Here is a 17,178-nt window from a genome sequence, read left to right on the forward strand (position 1 = left end):
CAACAGTCCTGAGTTGTTCAATCAGTGAGACCGCAAGTACAAAACCAAGGGGCTACCGTGGAATATAATCTGCCAGATTTTCCTGTTACATAGTGGGTGGCTATTTCTGCACTTTGAAAACATTTGGGATACGAATAGGTAATGAATAGGCGCAAGACTATAATGAAGATACATCAAAAACATTTGATCTATACATTCCCCTCCCACGATTCCAATCTATTTCAATACAGTATGTGACAACCAAATCTCCTTCCTTTAAATAATCATTTCAATGAGCAGCAAATTATTCTATACTGTGATTTATTCAATAAATTCCAAAATTCATTGGAAATATATCACTCATCCAAAGAATAAACAAATTGCAATTCCTGACATGTTGACATGCCTGGGAGAGATCATCACATCGCACTGGCATTAGCAAATTATTATTCATTCCCATTTGTAAATAATGGCATTTTCTAGTTTAATTGTTCTGGGATCGTTTTCTTTTAATCCTTACTTGGTGAAAGCATCAATGCTATTTATAAAGAATATTTATAATATTAATCATTGCAGTTGGTATATAGTACCTTCACAATGGGAGGACATCCCAAAGTGCTTCACAGGATTTACTGTGAAGTGAAATGACTGTATTGACTGTGAAGTTGAATGACGTCCCAGCTCCTCGGTACGTTCTCCCGACATGAAAGGAACTTTACAAATTCATACAAATGTAATTATGTTGTTGTTGTGGTATTTGACAGCTAATTTGGGGGCGTGGGGGTGGTGGGGGGGCGTGAATGAAGTGATCGTTGGCCAGTACACCGGGAGGAACCACCTTTTCTTTTTGAATAGTGCCATGGCATCTTTAGCATCCACCTGAACTGTCAGACGGGATTTCTGCTCTTCTGAACAACGGTATTTCCAACAATGCAATATCACGCAAGCACCACAATGAAGTGTCAGCTTAGACTACACGACTACACAAGTTCAAATATTGAACTCAAAACATTCTGACTTAGACAAGGGTGGTACTACCAGGCTATGCCACATGCTATTTATTCACCTGCTGTTTAAAACACCCAGAATCTCAAAGATGATCAGTTCAAACATGGTGCAGGAGAAAGCAAACGTCACAGAGAAAACCACTTGGACGACATACTGTCGGATCTGCAGGGGAATAAAGAATAACCTTTAGTTCTGTGAAACACATATGAGGAATGTTACCTGCTCTACGTAAGAGGATATTCTACAAATGAATTAAATGAAATCTTGTACAGCAGAATAATGTGAACCTGGTAAAGGGAAAAGAGGGAGATACTGCATGACTGATTCATCTCTCACGGACAGGACACTGAACTGATGCAAATTCATACCAAGCTCTCTTTATAAAACAGTAAATTAGACTTCTTTCTCCGAGTGAGTTTTTAAAGAAAATAGTTTGAAATTTACCTCGTAATCTTTGAACAACCGTCGCATGAAGAATAGCCATCCAAATCCAAAAAATAGGACCTACAAAGCAACATAGAAAACAGCTTGAGACTCCAAGGATGTTACAGATGTGATGACTTTCACTGTAATTTTCACAAAGGTTGGAACCATGCCAAACCAACATAGTAAATAATTTTAAACATCAACTCAACACCACCCAAATAGGCAAACTTGCATAAGTCGTATAATATATGTGTTAGTCAATAATCTAACTGTTCACCTGTACTTCAATGCAGCCGGTAATGCCCATGCGGTAACGGGTCAAGACTTCATTTCCTGCAATTCAAATCAGCTGGCATATGCTTTCTTGACCTGTAACCGCATGCATATACACTTATTGGCTGCATTGAATTAACTTTGCTCACACCTCTCCTTCCACTCCCTACTCGAACCCCTCCATTCCAGTTTCCACTCTGCCCACAGCACAAAGACAGCACTCACCAAAGTCACAGATAATGTCCTCTCTCTCTCTCTCTCTCTCTCTCTGTGACCAGGGCTCCCTCTGCCTCCTTGTTCTCCTGGACCTCAGTGGGACCACATTGTCCTGGTTCAAGTCCTACGTAACCAACCACCACCACTTTCTCTTCGCTAAAATTTTCCTCCCACCCTTCCCAGTCATGGGCGACATACCTAAGGCTCCATCCTTGGGCCCCTTCTTTTTCTTATTTACATGCTCCCACTCAGCAATGTCATCTGCAGACCCGGGGTCAACTTCCACATGTATGCCGATGACACTCAAATCTACTTTTCTTCAATCTGTGATTCCAGGACTGTTAATGTTCTGTCAGCTTGTTTGTCAGTCAAGGCCTGAATGAGTGCAAACTTCCTGCAGCTGAACATCGACAAAACAGAAGCCAAACCCCTTGGCTCCTGTCAACTTCGTCTCTCCTGCGGCTCTGACTTACTCAACCTCCACGGCCTATCCCTGAGACTTACCAAAAACTGTGTATAACCTAACCATCAGGTGTTCTTCCTACCCCACATTCGGTCCCTAACCAGTTCTCCACCTTTGTCACAGTACCTGCCTCTGACCGTACCTCACACCTCACAACGCCAAAACTCTAGACCATGCTTTAAACACGTCCTGCTTCGACTATTGCAATGCCCTCCTCACCAGCCTCCCCAGCTCCACTATCCACAAAATCCAACTAATTCAAAACTCCGTTGTCCGCATACTCACCTGCTCTAAACGCAGTAGCCCCATCACACCAGTTCCCCCCAGGCTCCAAAGGCTCCTTATCGCAAACCGGCTTGACTTCATGATCCTCACACTCGTCTAGAAATATCTTCATGCCCTGGGACTTCCATACCTCTCCAACCTGCTTGCTCCCTATTCCAACTCTGCTTGGCTGACCCTCACAAATGCCCTCTCTTCCTCGGACCTCCTCTCCCTCTGGCCCTCCACCCACAGCAATCCTGATGCAGTCATCAAGCTGCTGAATGACTGTCTCTCCACTACCTTCAATTCCCTGGCTCCACTGAAATCCAGGGTTGTTTCCAAACCCACCCGTTCCCCTGGTACAACATTCATCTCCACTCACTTAAAACAGAAACCCAGATGCTCGAGCGCAGATGGGAAAGATCTGGCCTCATGATGCACCACCAGCTGTGGCTCGAGCACCTCTGCATCTACCACCTCTCTCTTCCACAGCCAAAACTGACTTTTACTCCAAAGTCATCCTGGAGGCAAACAACAATCCAAAGATACTGTTTTCCACCATCCATCACTTCCTCCATGCACCCCCTCAAGCCCCACCTCTATCCTCTATCCTCACATCAAACGCCACGTTTGATGTGAGGTTAGACTTCAAGAGGTACTAGACATCGTTGCATCAAAAATTGAAAACATCTTCTTGGCTGCATCGTCCTCCCCCCAGGTTCCCTTCCACCCCATCCAGACATCCACACCGCCTTCTCCGTCCACCATGGATCCTGCCACTCCCCACTCCTTACACTCCTTTGCCCCCATTTCTCCCTCCTCCGACTCAACCACAATCACCCGAATAAAGTTCACCACCTGCTGCCTTGACCCCCTCACTATCCAGCTGCTGGTCACTCAACTCCCCCTTCTCTCCTCCCTACTGGCTGACACGATCAACTCTCTCCTCAGGCTCTGTTCCGCGCCCCCTGAAAAACTGCTTATCAAAGTCACAAACAGCATTCTGTGATGAGGGCTCCCTCTGCCTCCTCATCCTCCTGGATCTATCTCTCTGCCGCATTCAAAACAGTCAACCACACTATCCTCCTCCACCGCTTCTCCTCCCTCATCTACCTTAGTGGGACCATGGGATCTTGAAGTCGATCCGTTTGGTGATGGGGGGCCAGTGGATCTTGGCCAGAACTGGTGAGATATGGGTATCGAATTTGGTCCTGGTCAGTATGCGGGCAGGACTTACTGGGACCGCACTCGCATGGTTCGAGTCCTCCTTAACCAACCACCTCCATTTCATCTCAGGAATGGTTTCTCTTCTCCGGCCCCGCCCTGTCACCTGCAGGGTGCCCCAAGTCTCCATCCTTGGCCCTCTTCTTTTCCTTATCTACATGCTCCCTCTGGGCGATGTCATCCGCAGATACGGGGTAAACTTCCACAAGTATGCGGATGACACCAAATCTACTTTGCCTCCTCCAGTACCAACTCCAGGTCCGCTGATGTTCTATCAGCTTGTCTGGCAGACATCAAGGCCTGGATGAATGTAAACTTCCTGCAGTTGAATGTGGATAAGACGGAAACCATACTCTTTGGCTCCCGTCAACGTTTTCATTCCTGCGGATCTAAACTCCTCAACCTCTCCCTCAGACTCACCAAACCAGCGCGCAATCCAGGCGTCCAGTTCAACCTCCAGCTGTCCTTCCTCCCCCACATCCGATCCCTGACCAGGACCACCTTCTTCCACCTCCACCACAATGCCTGCCTTCGACCGTACCTTACCCCAAATGCAGCTGAAACCCTCGTGCATGCGTTTGTCCTTCCCACTTGGATTACTCCAACGCACTCCTCGCCGTTTTCCCCAGCTCCACCATTCAAGAGATCCAGCTCATTCAGAACTCTGCCGCCTGCATACTGACCCGGACCAAACTTGGTACCCACATCGCACCAGTTCTGGCCAAGATCCACTGGCTCCCCATCACCGAACGGATCGACTTCAAGATCCTCACTCGTGTTGAAATCCATTCACTCCCTGGCACCTAGCTACCTCTCTGACCGCCTCACTTCCCGATCCACCACCCAGCACCTCCGCTTGACTGGTACCGGCCTCCTGCTCATCCCTCACACCCTCTGTACCACCATCAGAGGTCCCGCTTTCAGTTACTACGCTCCAAAATTCTGGAACACTCTTCCTCAATCCCTCTCCCCTTTTCCAAGTACCCCTTTTGATTTCCCACAATTCAATGCAGTGGGTAGGTGCGTATGCGGTGACATGTCAAGACTTCACTTCCTGCAATTCAATGCAGCCGGTAAGTGTGATGGCAGCTATACAAGTTAGGAGATGCTTTGCATAGGATTTAGGAACTAAGAAACCGTTACGATTTAGCCAATTATCCGCTGTACAAAATCTGATTAGTGCAAAGAAATCTAAGTGTTTTTTTGTAGTAGGAAACTGAATGAGACTCAACTGCATGTAGGATTTAGGCCATTATATTATTTATAAAGATAAGACTTGTGTACAAGTTTTACTGTATTCAACTGAGTAAGTATCCCCAATATTCTCCACCTCAAAATCAGCCAGTATCCATATACAAGCAATTACCAGCATAGTTCACAAATGATGAGCAATGTTATTTGAATTTTCCCAACCATGACATTGAGGTCAATGAAGCTAGACCTCCCAGACAGGCATTGGATGGGGATTACATTTTAGATGGCAATAAACCTTCAGTGACCCAGTGAGCAATGGGAAAGCTGGAATCAAAGATAATGCTTCTGAAAAATGCACTAATTTGCCTGTTATACCCGACACATGGACTGACTCACTGCTTCCCCCATTGCCCAGCGCTCTGTCCAGAGCTTACACTGCCCTCATCTCAGATGGACACTGAGCCTGAGATTCCTCTGCTCAACTTTCCTTAAGACTCTCAGCCCCCGGGACCCTCTGCCCCCTCTGCCCCCGGGGTGGCTGTAGTGTCGCGGGGCGGGAGGGCGGGAGGGGAGGGACGGGGGTCTGACCTGAGAGGAGAACATGATTCCCGAGTCCAGCAGGAAGGACATGTTGCGGCCGGCTACACGTCATCAACACGCGACACACTGATACTCCAATCAGGCGACAGAACTGCGTCACCATAGCAACTGACATGAATTATTGTAATTCAACATCGTGTCGTGACTGACAGTGTAGTGACCGACTGACAGTGTAGTGACTGACAGTGTAGTGACCGACTGACAGTGTAGTGACTGACAGTGTTGTGACTGACTGACAGTGTAGTGACTGACTGACAGTGTAGTGACTGACTGACAGTGTAGTGACTGACAGTGTAGTGACTGACTGACAGTGTAGTGACTGACTGACAGTGTAGTGACTGACAGTGTAGTGACTGACTGACAGTGTAGTGACTGACTGACAGTGTAGTGACTGACAGTGTAGTGACTGACTGACAGTGTAGTGACTGACTGACAGTGTAGTGACTGACAGTGTAGTGACCGACTGACAGTGTAGTGACTGACAGTGTAGTGACCGACTGACAGTGTAGTGACTGACAGTGTAGTGACTGACTGACAGTGTAGTGACTGACTGACAGTGTAGTGACTGACAGTGTAGTGACTGACTGACAGTGTAGTGACTGACTGACAGTGTAGTGACTGACTGACAGTGTAGTGACTGACAGTGTAGTGACTGACTGACAGTGTAGTGACTGACTGACAGTGTAGTGACTGACAGTGTAGTGACTGACAGTGTAGTGACTGACAGTGTAGTGACTGACTGACAGTGTAGTGACTGACTGACAGTGTAGTGACTGACAGTGCAGTTACTGACTGACCTACACAATTACCCATCCGACAATTATCCATCCCTCTTTCCACACCTTTGAACCTGTCACCCCCTCCTCTGTCTTCAACACGGTAACCTCCATAAAGGCCACCACCTGCTCCCTGGACCTCATCCCCACCCCTCTCCTTAAATCCCAGCTCCACTTCCTTGCCCCACTACTCGCCGACATCATTAACTTCTCCCTGTCATCTGGCACTGTTCCTACCCCTCTCAAAACAGCCACCATCAACCCCACCTTGAAGAATCCTTTTCTTGACCCATCACAGCTATCCAGCTACCGGTCCATCTCACCACCTCCACTTCACACCACCTCCACTTCATCGGGGCAAAGGCTTCTCCTCCAGCCCTCGCACCATCTCATGCGGTATTCCTCAGGGCTCTGTCCTCGGTCCCCTCCTCTTTACCCTCTAGATCGTCCCCCTTGGTGACATCATCCGCAGACATGGGGTAAATTTCCACATGTATGCGGATGACACCCAACTCTACCTCTCTGCCTCCACCCTGAACTCCAGGACTACTGGCGTCCTGACCGATTCTCTGTCCTGGACATCAAGTCCTGGACGAGGGCCAACTTTCTCCAACACAACGTCATGAACCACTGAGGCCCTGCTGATTGGCTCGCGCCAGCACCTCCGCACCTCAGGCGCTGGCAGCATTAGCCTCCACGGCTGCATACTCAACCTCACTAAGCCAGTCAGGAACCTGGGTATCTTGTTTGACCCTCAACTGTCCTTTCTCCCCCACATCTGCACCATGACCGGCACTGCCTACCACCACCTCCACAACATTGCCAGACTCCGCCACTGCCTCACCCCTCAGGCTGCCGAAACCCTCACCCACTCATTCAACACATCAAGGCTCGATTATGGAAACTCCCTCCTCATCGGCCTTCCCAACTCTTTCCTTCACAAACTGCAGATCATCCAAAACTCTGCAGCTCGTGTACTCTCACGCACCAGGCTCCATCACTCCCACCCTCGCCCGACTCCATTGGCTCCCCATCCCCCAGAGGATCGAGTTCAAGATCCTCGTCCTCACTTTTAAGGCCATCCATGGCCTTGCCCCCTCCTACCTCTCTGACCTGCTGACTCCCTACCAACCTGCCCGCTCCCTCCTTTCATCGGGCTCTGACCTGCTCCATGTCTCCCGCTCGACCCATCGTACCATTGGTGGCCGAGCTTTCAGCCTCTCTGCCCCCACACTCTGAAACTCCATCCTACAGTCCCTTCACCTCGCTTCCTCCCTTGCCTCCTTCAAGGCCGGTCTCAAGACCCTCCTCTTCGACTGTGCCTTTAGTCTCCCTCCCACCTCTCTGCCTTCCCTCATCCCTACACCACCACCCCTCCCCCATGCTCGGGCCCCGACACCTGACTGTTCAGCGCTTTGGGACGTCTTTCCGACGTGAAAGGCACTCTATAAATGTAATTTTGTTGTTGTTGTTGTTGTAGTGACTGACTGACAGTGTAGTGACTGACTGACAGTGTAGTGACTGACTGACAGTGTAATGACTGACTGACAGTGTAGAGACTGACATTTATTTATGCATACCCATGAGTTGTATGTCCCAATAGCACAGCAGTGTCTATGATATTTCTTAAAGAATTCTTTATTATGAATTACAAATAATGTAAACAGGGACTCCTTATGGTAACCAGAAGAATGGCATGCTGAGCCTTGGAATTCTTATTAAAGAATAAGAAGAATTCTTATTAAAGAATTCCAATATCCTATCATCTTGAAATACCACAAGTTAGACTCCAACCTGCCCACAGTTATTATAGCACTCTGTGGGGGTTAACATGCTGAGTTTTCATCTTTGGAAACCGTGTTTGAATTCATCACAAACTGATGGAAGGAAGGTGTCTAGTTTATGCTACCGGTAAGATTGTGGCATGAGTTTGGGCAGTCATAGTTCCTAGGTAATGCATTCCTACATCCTAGAATTATTTTTAATGTAGATCAAATCTCGCTCAGAGGCCAATGATTGACTGCTGAGAGTTGTCACACTGGTCCACTGGGGTACTCTTCCGAAGCTAGGGTGAAGTAGAGAAAATGTATTCTGATGATCCAATGTTCCCTGAGTATGGTGCATTCATTAAAAGAAATAGGTAGATGACAGTAGTTCCAATTTAAAGATTAGTTGAGAGTGATAAACCTAGAGATGTACTGCAATATAAGACAAGCTCAAGCTGAGTTAAAGATTTAAAGATTAGTCGGGAGTTAGGTGGGTGAGAGAGCGGTTCATATCTTGGGGAACGTATAGTGATGGATGGGTTGAATGGTTTCTAAGTAGAGTGCTTGATTCAGCAAATTTTAATCATTCTGGTTTAGTTCACTTCAGCCAAATAACTAATCAGTATAATCTGTTTTGATCCAGTCCACTGCACTCTGAAAACAAAATCTAGTGTTAAAAGTAAGTGAATCCTGAAAACATCTCAATCCCATCAGGGTGGTATACTGCTGCGTGCAACAAAATACAAATTGGCTAGTAAGGCAGCTGCTTTTATATGAGCTGTAAATGAGAGAGCTTGATGGCCATATACATTTAATTTATTTTCCACTATTGTGAATCATCCTTAAAGGGACATTGTAATCAAACAAGGTTGTTTTGGAGTAGACTTAATTCATGGAATTTATGACCCTTCTTGTCCCTATGCTGGTTACTGGAGCTAGTTTACACTACAACATGTCCAATGTAGTAAAAGTTTTAGCTCGGTAGGTTATTGTGTGAGACGCACTGGATACAACACTGGAACATGCAGACAATAATGTTGCTGGAGAAAATCAGCCAAAGTTGCTACCCTGATCACTGTCTAGAGACCCATGCTAGAATAACAACAACAACAACGAATTACATTTGCATAGCGCCTTTCACATCAGGAGGAAGTCCCAAGGCGCTGGACAGACAGGGATCTGCTCACGAGCTACTGGTTGGGATCAGAAGAGGTGGGCAGGGAGGGTAGGGTTAGGTGTGTGATTGAAGGCACGGTCGAAGAGGAGGGTCTTGAAACAGGTCTTGAAGGAGGCAAGGGAGGGAGTGAGGCGGATGGACTGGGATGGAGTTCCAGAGGGTGGGGTCAGAGAAGCAGAAGGCCTGTCCGCCAATGGTGGGGTGGGCAAGGCGGGGGGTGTGAAACAGGCCAGAGGGAGCAGACAGAGGAGGAGCGAGGCCCTGGAGGGCTTTGAAGCTGAGGACCAGTATCTTGATCTGTATCCTCTGAGTGATGGGGAGCCAGTGGAGCTTTACGAGGATGGGGATGATAGGGTTGTGGAGCGTGGTGCGGGAGAGGACACGGTCTGCAGGTTCTGAATGATCTGCAGTTTGTGGAGGGAGGAGTTGGGGAGGCCAACAAGCAGGGAGTTTGCGTAGTCGAGCCTGGATGTAATGAACGCGTGGATGAGAGTCTCAGCTGCCTGGGGTGAGAGATAGTAGCGGAGCTGCGCAATATTGTAGAGGTGGGGAAAGGCAGGGCGGGTCATGGCACGGATGTGGGGAAGGAAGGACAGTTGGGGATCGAACAGGACGCCGAGGTTCCGTGTGAGGTGTCGAGTGCATCCATGAAGGGTGACTGTCAGTGTGTTTGTGTGAATATTGGGTGAGGACAAGATCAGACTGCACTGTGATTATTTTCGTGTTTCAATTCCTTCAAGATCCATTTCAAGACTCTCCCCTTCAACCACGCCTTCGGACAATCTCCTTCCACCCTTGCCCTCCACCCTACCGGATCCCAAACCCCAGCTCGGATCCGAAACACTGATTGTCCAGCGCCTTGGGACATCCACCCGACGTGAAAGGCGCTATACAAATGTCATTTTGTTGTTGTTGTTAACTGTCTGGCAATAAACCATCTATTTTTACAGCCTTAGGACTAACACTTTGTAAATCAGGAAGCCACTTTCCCATGATCATTGTTATGCCATCAGAGATTTGATTATTAGAGCAATCATAAAAATGGATTTGTGCTAAAAAAAATTAAATTAAGTTTTGCATTGTCACAAAAAATCTCTAGTGCTCCGTTTCATTGGAATGCTCTTTCCAAAATGTTTCAGCAAAATATTTGTCATACCTCTACTGAAAACATAGAAAATCAAAAGATTGTTTGCAAACGTTCTTTCCATTTGTAGTCAACAAACAAACTCTGCATTAAAGCTGAATTTATTTGGGGAAATTGACCAAACCTGTTGCAATCTCAGTTTGTGATCGTGAGAAGAAGACAAAAATAGGACTATAAGGCCAATGAAGTAGGTTTAAGCTGTTTAGGCTAGTCTTATTTATCTGTAAACATTCTTTAAAAACTACAAATTCCACTGTAATCATTTTGCCATAGTCAATTGAATAATTAATTGGGAAAACTGAACAAACACTGAAAATACGGAAAAACAGGTTCTTTTACACAAAACTATTTGGACTTCACAAGTACATGAACAATAGTGGAACAATTTATGCCCGATCATGAATTCTATACAATGACAATGAATGGGAAAGGGTTTTCGTATATGAGGTCTAAGCTTGAATCATCAATACAATTGGATAATGTTTGCATTTATCTTGGTTGGCTGGTTTTAGCCCAGACTAAAAATAGATACCTATCACCGGGGCTGAATGAAGTTCCACCAGTAAGAAAATTTTGTTTCTGTGGTCTGAGCATAAATCTGTTACTCGTTAAGACTTCTAATTTACGAACCTGTTTTCAAATAAGTTTGTTTTTTTTGCCCCAACATTTTCCCTGTTGTCCTAATGTTGCAGCAGCTTTTGGATAATTTAGCTAACCCCCAAATGCAGAGAGGTAGTTCAGTGGCTGGAATCGGAGAGGGTGTTCACATGCTGTGCTTGCTTTTTCTATTTTCCCCTTCTATCAAGCAGAAAGGGTTCATGTTCTGTCCACTTATAATATTATCTGTATCAAGTCTTATACTTTAGAGCAATTCCTAGCTAGACATATGTCAAAAATATGTTTAGCGGAATGTACTCTTTATATAATCCAAGTCCAGGCTTATTCAGCTCTATCCTCCAATATTATCAAGATGCATAATAATTGAAGTAAGAATATTTTTTTCCAAATTAACTTGTAAAATGGATTAGAATGCTTTATTCTCAACAATTTACCATACTCTGACGATAAGCCACAAATATCCAGTATTTCAAATTACCTAACAATTACAACAGAATTTCATAAAATTAGAATTTGGCCAGAGCTAGCACTCAAAATATCTCTGTCCTGTTTGATGAGAGTTTTGCTTTATACTGAATTTGCATGGTGTGTCTATTGGTATCTTTTAAAATCACTCTGAAGGACAAACCAAATACTATGGGATTTCTGAGGTCTGAGATAATGTACAAATATGTAAGACATGGAAGACACTTTCAAAATGCTGTGGAATTCTTTCACAACAACCATAATAATCTTTTCATTCGATAAAGCGCCTTTCACGCTGGGAGGATGTCTCAAAATGTTTCAAAAGAATTATTGTAAAGTGTAGGGACTATATTTTCTAGGCAAAATTTGACTGCCAATTTATGTAATGTCCCACGAACAGCCGTGAAGCAAAAGACCAATTTAATATGGGGGATATCTCATTATTTTACTGTTTGTGATGTACTCTTCCCTGATTAATTTAAAGTCTTCAGCAACTGCTGATTTTTTAATACATATATATCCTATTGTTACTCCTTCCAAAGCCTTGTACAACTGGATTTATAAAATGTGAATAAGATTTTAAAATCAAACCAAACTTCAAATTCTTTAAATATTTAAACATTGCATAAAATCACAATAACCTAAATAATAAAAGAACATTCTGAGATTGGACTTAGGTTACCACTGGTTTATAGTGAAGCATTACATAAAAATAATAAAATTTTGCACTAGACATCTCTGTGGATCTTGTGTCAGGCGGTTAGAAAAGCTTTTACATTTAATGCCATCTTTTGATTTGACAGAGTTTGAATATAACAGAGCATATGAATGTATTACCCCTTTGAAGTATATTAGCATCGTCTGTACTGCTTAGTTAGGCACCAACCATGTGTAACATGGGTGAACAGCAATGATAACTTTCCCTCGGCTGCAATGATAACTTTATCCTGTACAGTCCTGATAGTTCTGTGGTGTGGTTCATGCTCAGTGGAAAATAGATTGAAACTGCCAGAAATCATTTAACTTTACAGACTTCAGAGAAGATATTTTTATTATTCTGAGATTTTCCTCCCATCATCAACACTACTCATAGCCATGATTGGATTTCAACTCTGAGTTCCCATAACATACAGAAAGGATTATTTTCAGGTGCCCATATAATATAAAACAATGTCTTCATGAAGCAGAGTTGATGTCCTGTCGTATCACTGTAGGAAGCACTGGTCCATTGTGAGCAATGTCAAAGTATCATAAAGTTTAGCCATCACAGTATGAACAGATAAGCAGATAAGGCTGCTACCTGCTGACATCATCACAATGTTGGCCAACAATGCTGCTAATCTTGTACTTGTATTTGAATTATTAGTAATTACAATGCACTATTTCTCACCCCTGAAACCCTGAGGGAAATCTGAACACAACCACCCTAAATTGAGATGCCTGTGTATGGCTATTTAGTAGTGAAGAAATACAAGAGATGAAGATATGTAAATAAAGGACCATACAATTATTGCAAAATTAAGTACATTTTATTTTGGAAAAGATTCATGGAGTCAAATTCTATGCCTTGATTAAAAAGCGGAATTAAGAGCTGTAACTTCTGAAGATGTTGGCATTACTGACATCCTTTGTAAATAGATACTAATGTTTAAAACTGTTTATAACATGTGTTTTTAGTTAAAACATATAATAAATGTGCCTTTTCAGCTTAATAACGTGTACAATATTTCCTGACGAGTTAAAATGTAAATTATATGGTCTCATGTAAAATTACTTTTACAATAACACTTCTCTTAATGAGTTAAACTTCCACACAACTAGTATTAAATCAATTTTTAAAACAAGACTAGTAGTTAGTAAACAAAAAAGGCATTAAAATATTAATGTGATTAACTTAGTAACCTCATAATTCCATTGTGTTTTTTTTATTCTGTGATTTTGTGAGTGGAAGTAAATCTAGCATTTTCTGGGAAACTCTATTTTTTAAAATGTTTTGTAGAAGTCTAGGTGCTAGTAATCATTAAATTCCTTTGATTATGTTCTATTTGTCAAACATTGGCGTTCATATTGTTTAATGTCTTTATCACATATCATACACGTACAGTGTTATTCTTCAAGGTTACAGATCAAACTAAACATAAAATAATGCATGTGTATCACTGGATTTAGATGTTTGAAATGATCAACTTCGAGTCACGTTACTAACTTTTCAAGTTAGCAAACTTCAAGCTTAGATAACAAAACTATGTTTTCTCAAAACTCTTTTGGTTCAGATGGTTTCCAGATTTTTTAAACGCACCATCATTCCGCATAACTGTATCGAGCGTATTCTTGCTTCTTCTTTGCCTTCTCTGCTGCTCAGCGGGTTGCAGTTTGTTCCATTTAATCCATGTTTTCTTTCCTCAATCATTTCCTTACAATTCTTTATTGCTTAGCCGCCTTTTTAATAGTTTTCATTATTGGATCAATCTTCTTTGGATATATGTTATTGTTCTGGCGGCATATGTCTATGTGCATTAATATTGTCTGCACATCCTTCTATTCCTTGCATCAATTTCACTATGATCCATACAGGGTTTCGGATTGGAAGCTGAGGTGCAGGTTGATAGAGGTTGACTACAGTATTCCCAGTATTTACTGGTCGCTGGGTGCAAATGGTCATTTGACTTCTAAGCATCCTGATGCTTCTGCAAAGCTAATACATGTGACGATAACCTAATACTTAGTAATAATCAGACTTTAATGTTTAAAATGATATATAATGAAGTTTAAATTATATATGTTATACATCCATATATATGCATTGCAGTTTAAATGATATAAATGTTTATATCTATACATGTTTTGATGTATTATAGTTTTAGAGTTGTGGTAGTCGAAATCTATTAATTACATTTAAACACTACCGAACTACTAATAAAACAGTTTTTCCTGACATTATTTGATTCAAGATGATATATAGAAGAAAGCTATTGCCAATGACCATTTTCATAAATGGTACATTTTTGTACAACAATCTCTTAAAAGCAAGTTAGTTTTACAAGTTTAAACTTCTACAGATTGGTATCGACAGCAATGCTTTGAGCAGCTGCATGGCACACAACCACTCACTCCTCTTACATACCAGTAGTCAGAATGTCTAAATCTAGATTGGGCTCTTTCAAATCAGTACTTTTTTCATTTTTTCCCATTATTGTTTAAAGGTTACTCATGTCTATTGGAACTCAGACAATTATTTAAAGTATTAAGTTACAGTCACTTCACAAGCCTGCAGATTTTAAAAGATAAAAATATGATTGGAAGCGAATCGAACATTTTCTCAACATGTTTCAAGTTCTCCTGACATTTAAGCACAACTATATAACGTGAATGTTAAGATAGGGAGCCAACAAATTTATAGAAAGGCTGAATATAGAATTGTGATGTTTTAGTCAATCGACTACACATGACAAATAGCCAATGCTACCTGTTACCCAGATCTGTGCTAAGTACCCTATACCTGGTGTCAGTATTTCCCCTTTAGTTTTGTATTCATAGATTTCTGGAGTTGGAGAGTTTTACGTTAGCTTTCCTTAAGCGTTTGCTCTGGTAGTTTACTCTTATACAGTTAAATCATCAGACCGAGCCCTACTACTGGCTTTGCTTAACCTGCTCAGGGGTCTTGTGTCAGCTATGGTCTCAATAGTTTCTACCAGTGGCTCCGTCTTCTCAGCTTCTTCTGGAGCTGGTTGTGGTTCTGCTTGTGGTTGTGGTGTGGGCACGGGCTCTGGGACAGGCTCGGGTTCTGGAATAGCTGCCGGTTCCGGTAGAGGTTCAGGTTCTGGCAGGGGTTCTGGTTCTGGCAGCGGTTCAGGTACTGGCAGCGGTTCGGGTACTGGCGGAGGTGTTAGTTTGGGTTGTGGTGCTGGTGCAATCGGCCCATCTGGTTCCTCATCGTGCCCATAAGTTGGCAATGTTTCATCGTAAACTTTAACCAAATTGTCCACGGCACCAACAACACTCTCAGCCTTTTCTTGATAGCTGACGAACGGTCCTGGTAACGCACTTGCTTCTAATCCAACTTCTGTCATGGGGTAGAAATGGGTGACAGGTTTCTCCTCTTCCAGAAGCTTATAGCCCTTGGCTTTCTGCACAGAGGGCACCGAGATGGAACGGAATGGTTTTTCAGACGGAAAGTCTACCTGTTGCTGCACTGGCTTCCTAAAGGCAAATCTGATTTTCTTCCAACCAAGGTGGCTTATTTCTACGAAATTCAGAAAGAGAGACACTGAAGCCACGGCGAGCATGAAAATGACAAACACTGTCTTTTCAGTTGGTCTGGAAACAAAACAATCAACAATATTGGGGCAGGGCCATCTTCCGCACTTGTACAAAGGGAAGATGCGGAAGCCGTAGAGGAAATACTGGCCAACTACAAAACCAACTTCAAAGATGGTTTTGAAGATGATGTGGCAGATGTAGGTTCTCAGCAAAGTGCCTTCCAGGCGAAATTTCTTGTTGCCCTTGCTGCTGGACTCTTTGGTGCCTTGATCGGGAGTCAGTGGCAACCTCTCCTCATTCATCTCCTGTTGTTTATTCATTTCTTCCTCTCTCTCTTTCCTCTTTTCCTCCATCCTTACGTGGTGAACAGCATGGCCCACGTAGACTAGGGATGGTGTGGAGACGAATATGATTTGAAGCACCCACAGTCGTATGTGGGAGATGGGAAACGCCTCGTCGTAGCAGACATTCTCGCAACCAGGCTGTTGAGTGTTGCAAACAAAATCTGACTGTTCATCTCCCCACACAAACTCCGCAGCAGTGCCAAGAATTAGAATTCGAAAAATAAACAACACTGTCAGCCACACTCTGCCTATTACAGTAGAATGTTCATTGACTTCTTCCAAAATGTTTCCCAGGAAGCTCCAATCACCCATTTTTTTATGGATTTATCTGTTTAAAAGAAAACAATAGGTTTAAGGTGAACAAGGTGTTAAACTGATGAGTACTTTGATTTAAGTTTTCTGCACTGAACAGTTTGTTTCCATATCTGTACACAAGCTATTAATACGATACGAATATCAACTGAACTGTTCTGGATTCAAATAGGTTACAATCAGTCGTTTAGAAGTTTAGTGCTTTGCCCATTATAACGAATAACTATAACATTGATGTCGTCTTAATAGATAAGTGCATTCCACGCATCCAACACTTCCTTTATCTAAGCCAAACCACTGAGCAAATCCTGCACAATCCCTTCACCAAAACGATCGAAAAGAGCTTCGTCAAATTAAAGCTGTGCCCCAACTCTCAATACCCACCAAAAAAAAAAAAAGAGCACAGTTTTCACGTTGATCAATTGGGCAACTCGCCGAGGAAAAGCAACGCTGTTTATTGCCTTCTCCCGGTTCCCTTTGGCCCCCAACGCTTGAAGCCAAGTCCGGTTTGCACACGGATTGATACCCGAAGCCTTTTCCCAGTCGCACGGCCGGTGCAGAGCGGAAAGGGTAGTCGCGGTGTTAGTTTTTAGTTTTTTTGCTGCAATATTTAAGCTGCGATCCGGGACAGACGGCCTTTATTCAGCAGCGACGCGCAGTGACGCCGAG

At 43.5% G+C, this 17,178-nt stretch overlaps 2 protein-coding genes across 4 annotated transcripts in view; both read right to left on the minus strand.

Annotated features, from left to right (window-relative positions):
- The window catches only part of si:ch73-390b10.2 (Golgi pH regulator), a 31,912-nt gene extending 26,228 nt beyond the window's left edge, over positions 1 to 5,684 (minus strand). Inside the window, exons 1-3 of one of the 2 annotated variants that reach the window (XM_007891798.2) lie at positions 5,636 to 5,684; positions 1,432 to 1,491; positions 1,046 to 1,149 (exon numbers count right to left, since the gene is read on the minus strand). In XM_007891798.2, the coding sequence (XP_007889989.1) occupies positions 1,046 to 1,149; positions 1,432 to 1,491; positions 5,636 to 5,677 (206 nt within the window). In that variant the 5' untranslated portion in view covers positions 5,678 to 5,684. Of the gene's footprint in view, positions 1 to 1,045; positions 1,150 to 1,431; positions 1,492 to 2,650; positions 3,126 to 5,635 lie in introns of those variants that run through there. The other variant, XM_007891797.2, reaches the window with a different exon arrangement.
- A 9,181-nt stretch (positions 5,685 to 14,865) lies between these two features.
- On the minus strand, positions 14,866 to 16,509 carry gja8b (gap junction protein alpha 8 paralog b). Of its 2 annotated transcripts, none has more exons than XM_042334194.1 (2): positions 15,505 to 16,509; positions 14,866 to 15,297 (listed from the first exon to the last, which is right to left on the minus strand). In XM_042334194.1, exons 1-2 carry the CDS (start codon positions 16,507 to 16,509, stop codon positions 15,193 to 15,195), a joined length of 1,110 nt encoding a protein of 369 aa, XP_042190128.1. In that variant the 3' UTR covers positions 14,866 to 15,192. The 2 variants fall into 2 exon arrangements, with proteins under 2 accessions (XP_042190128.1, XP_042190126.1); XM_042334192.1 differs by having other exon boundaries at positions 14,866 to 15,300.
- Positions 16,510 to 17,178: the final 669 nt, after the last annotated feature.

This window comes from Callorhinchus milii, unplaced genomic scaffold, assembly GCF_018977255.1.
Source record: "Callorhinchus milii isolate IMCB2004 unplaced genomic scaffold, IMCB_Cmil_1.0 Scaffold4, whole genome shotgun sequence".
Taxonomy (NCBI): domain Eukaryota; kingdom Metazoa; phylum Chordata; class Chondrichthyes; order Chimaeriformes; family Callorhinchidae; genus Callorhinchus; species Callorhinchus milii.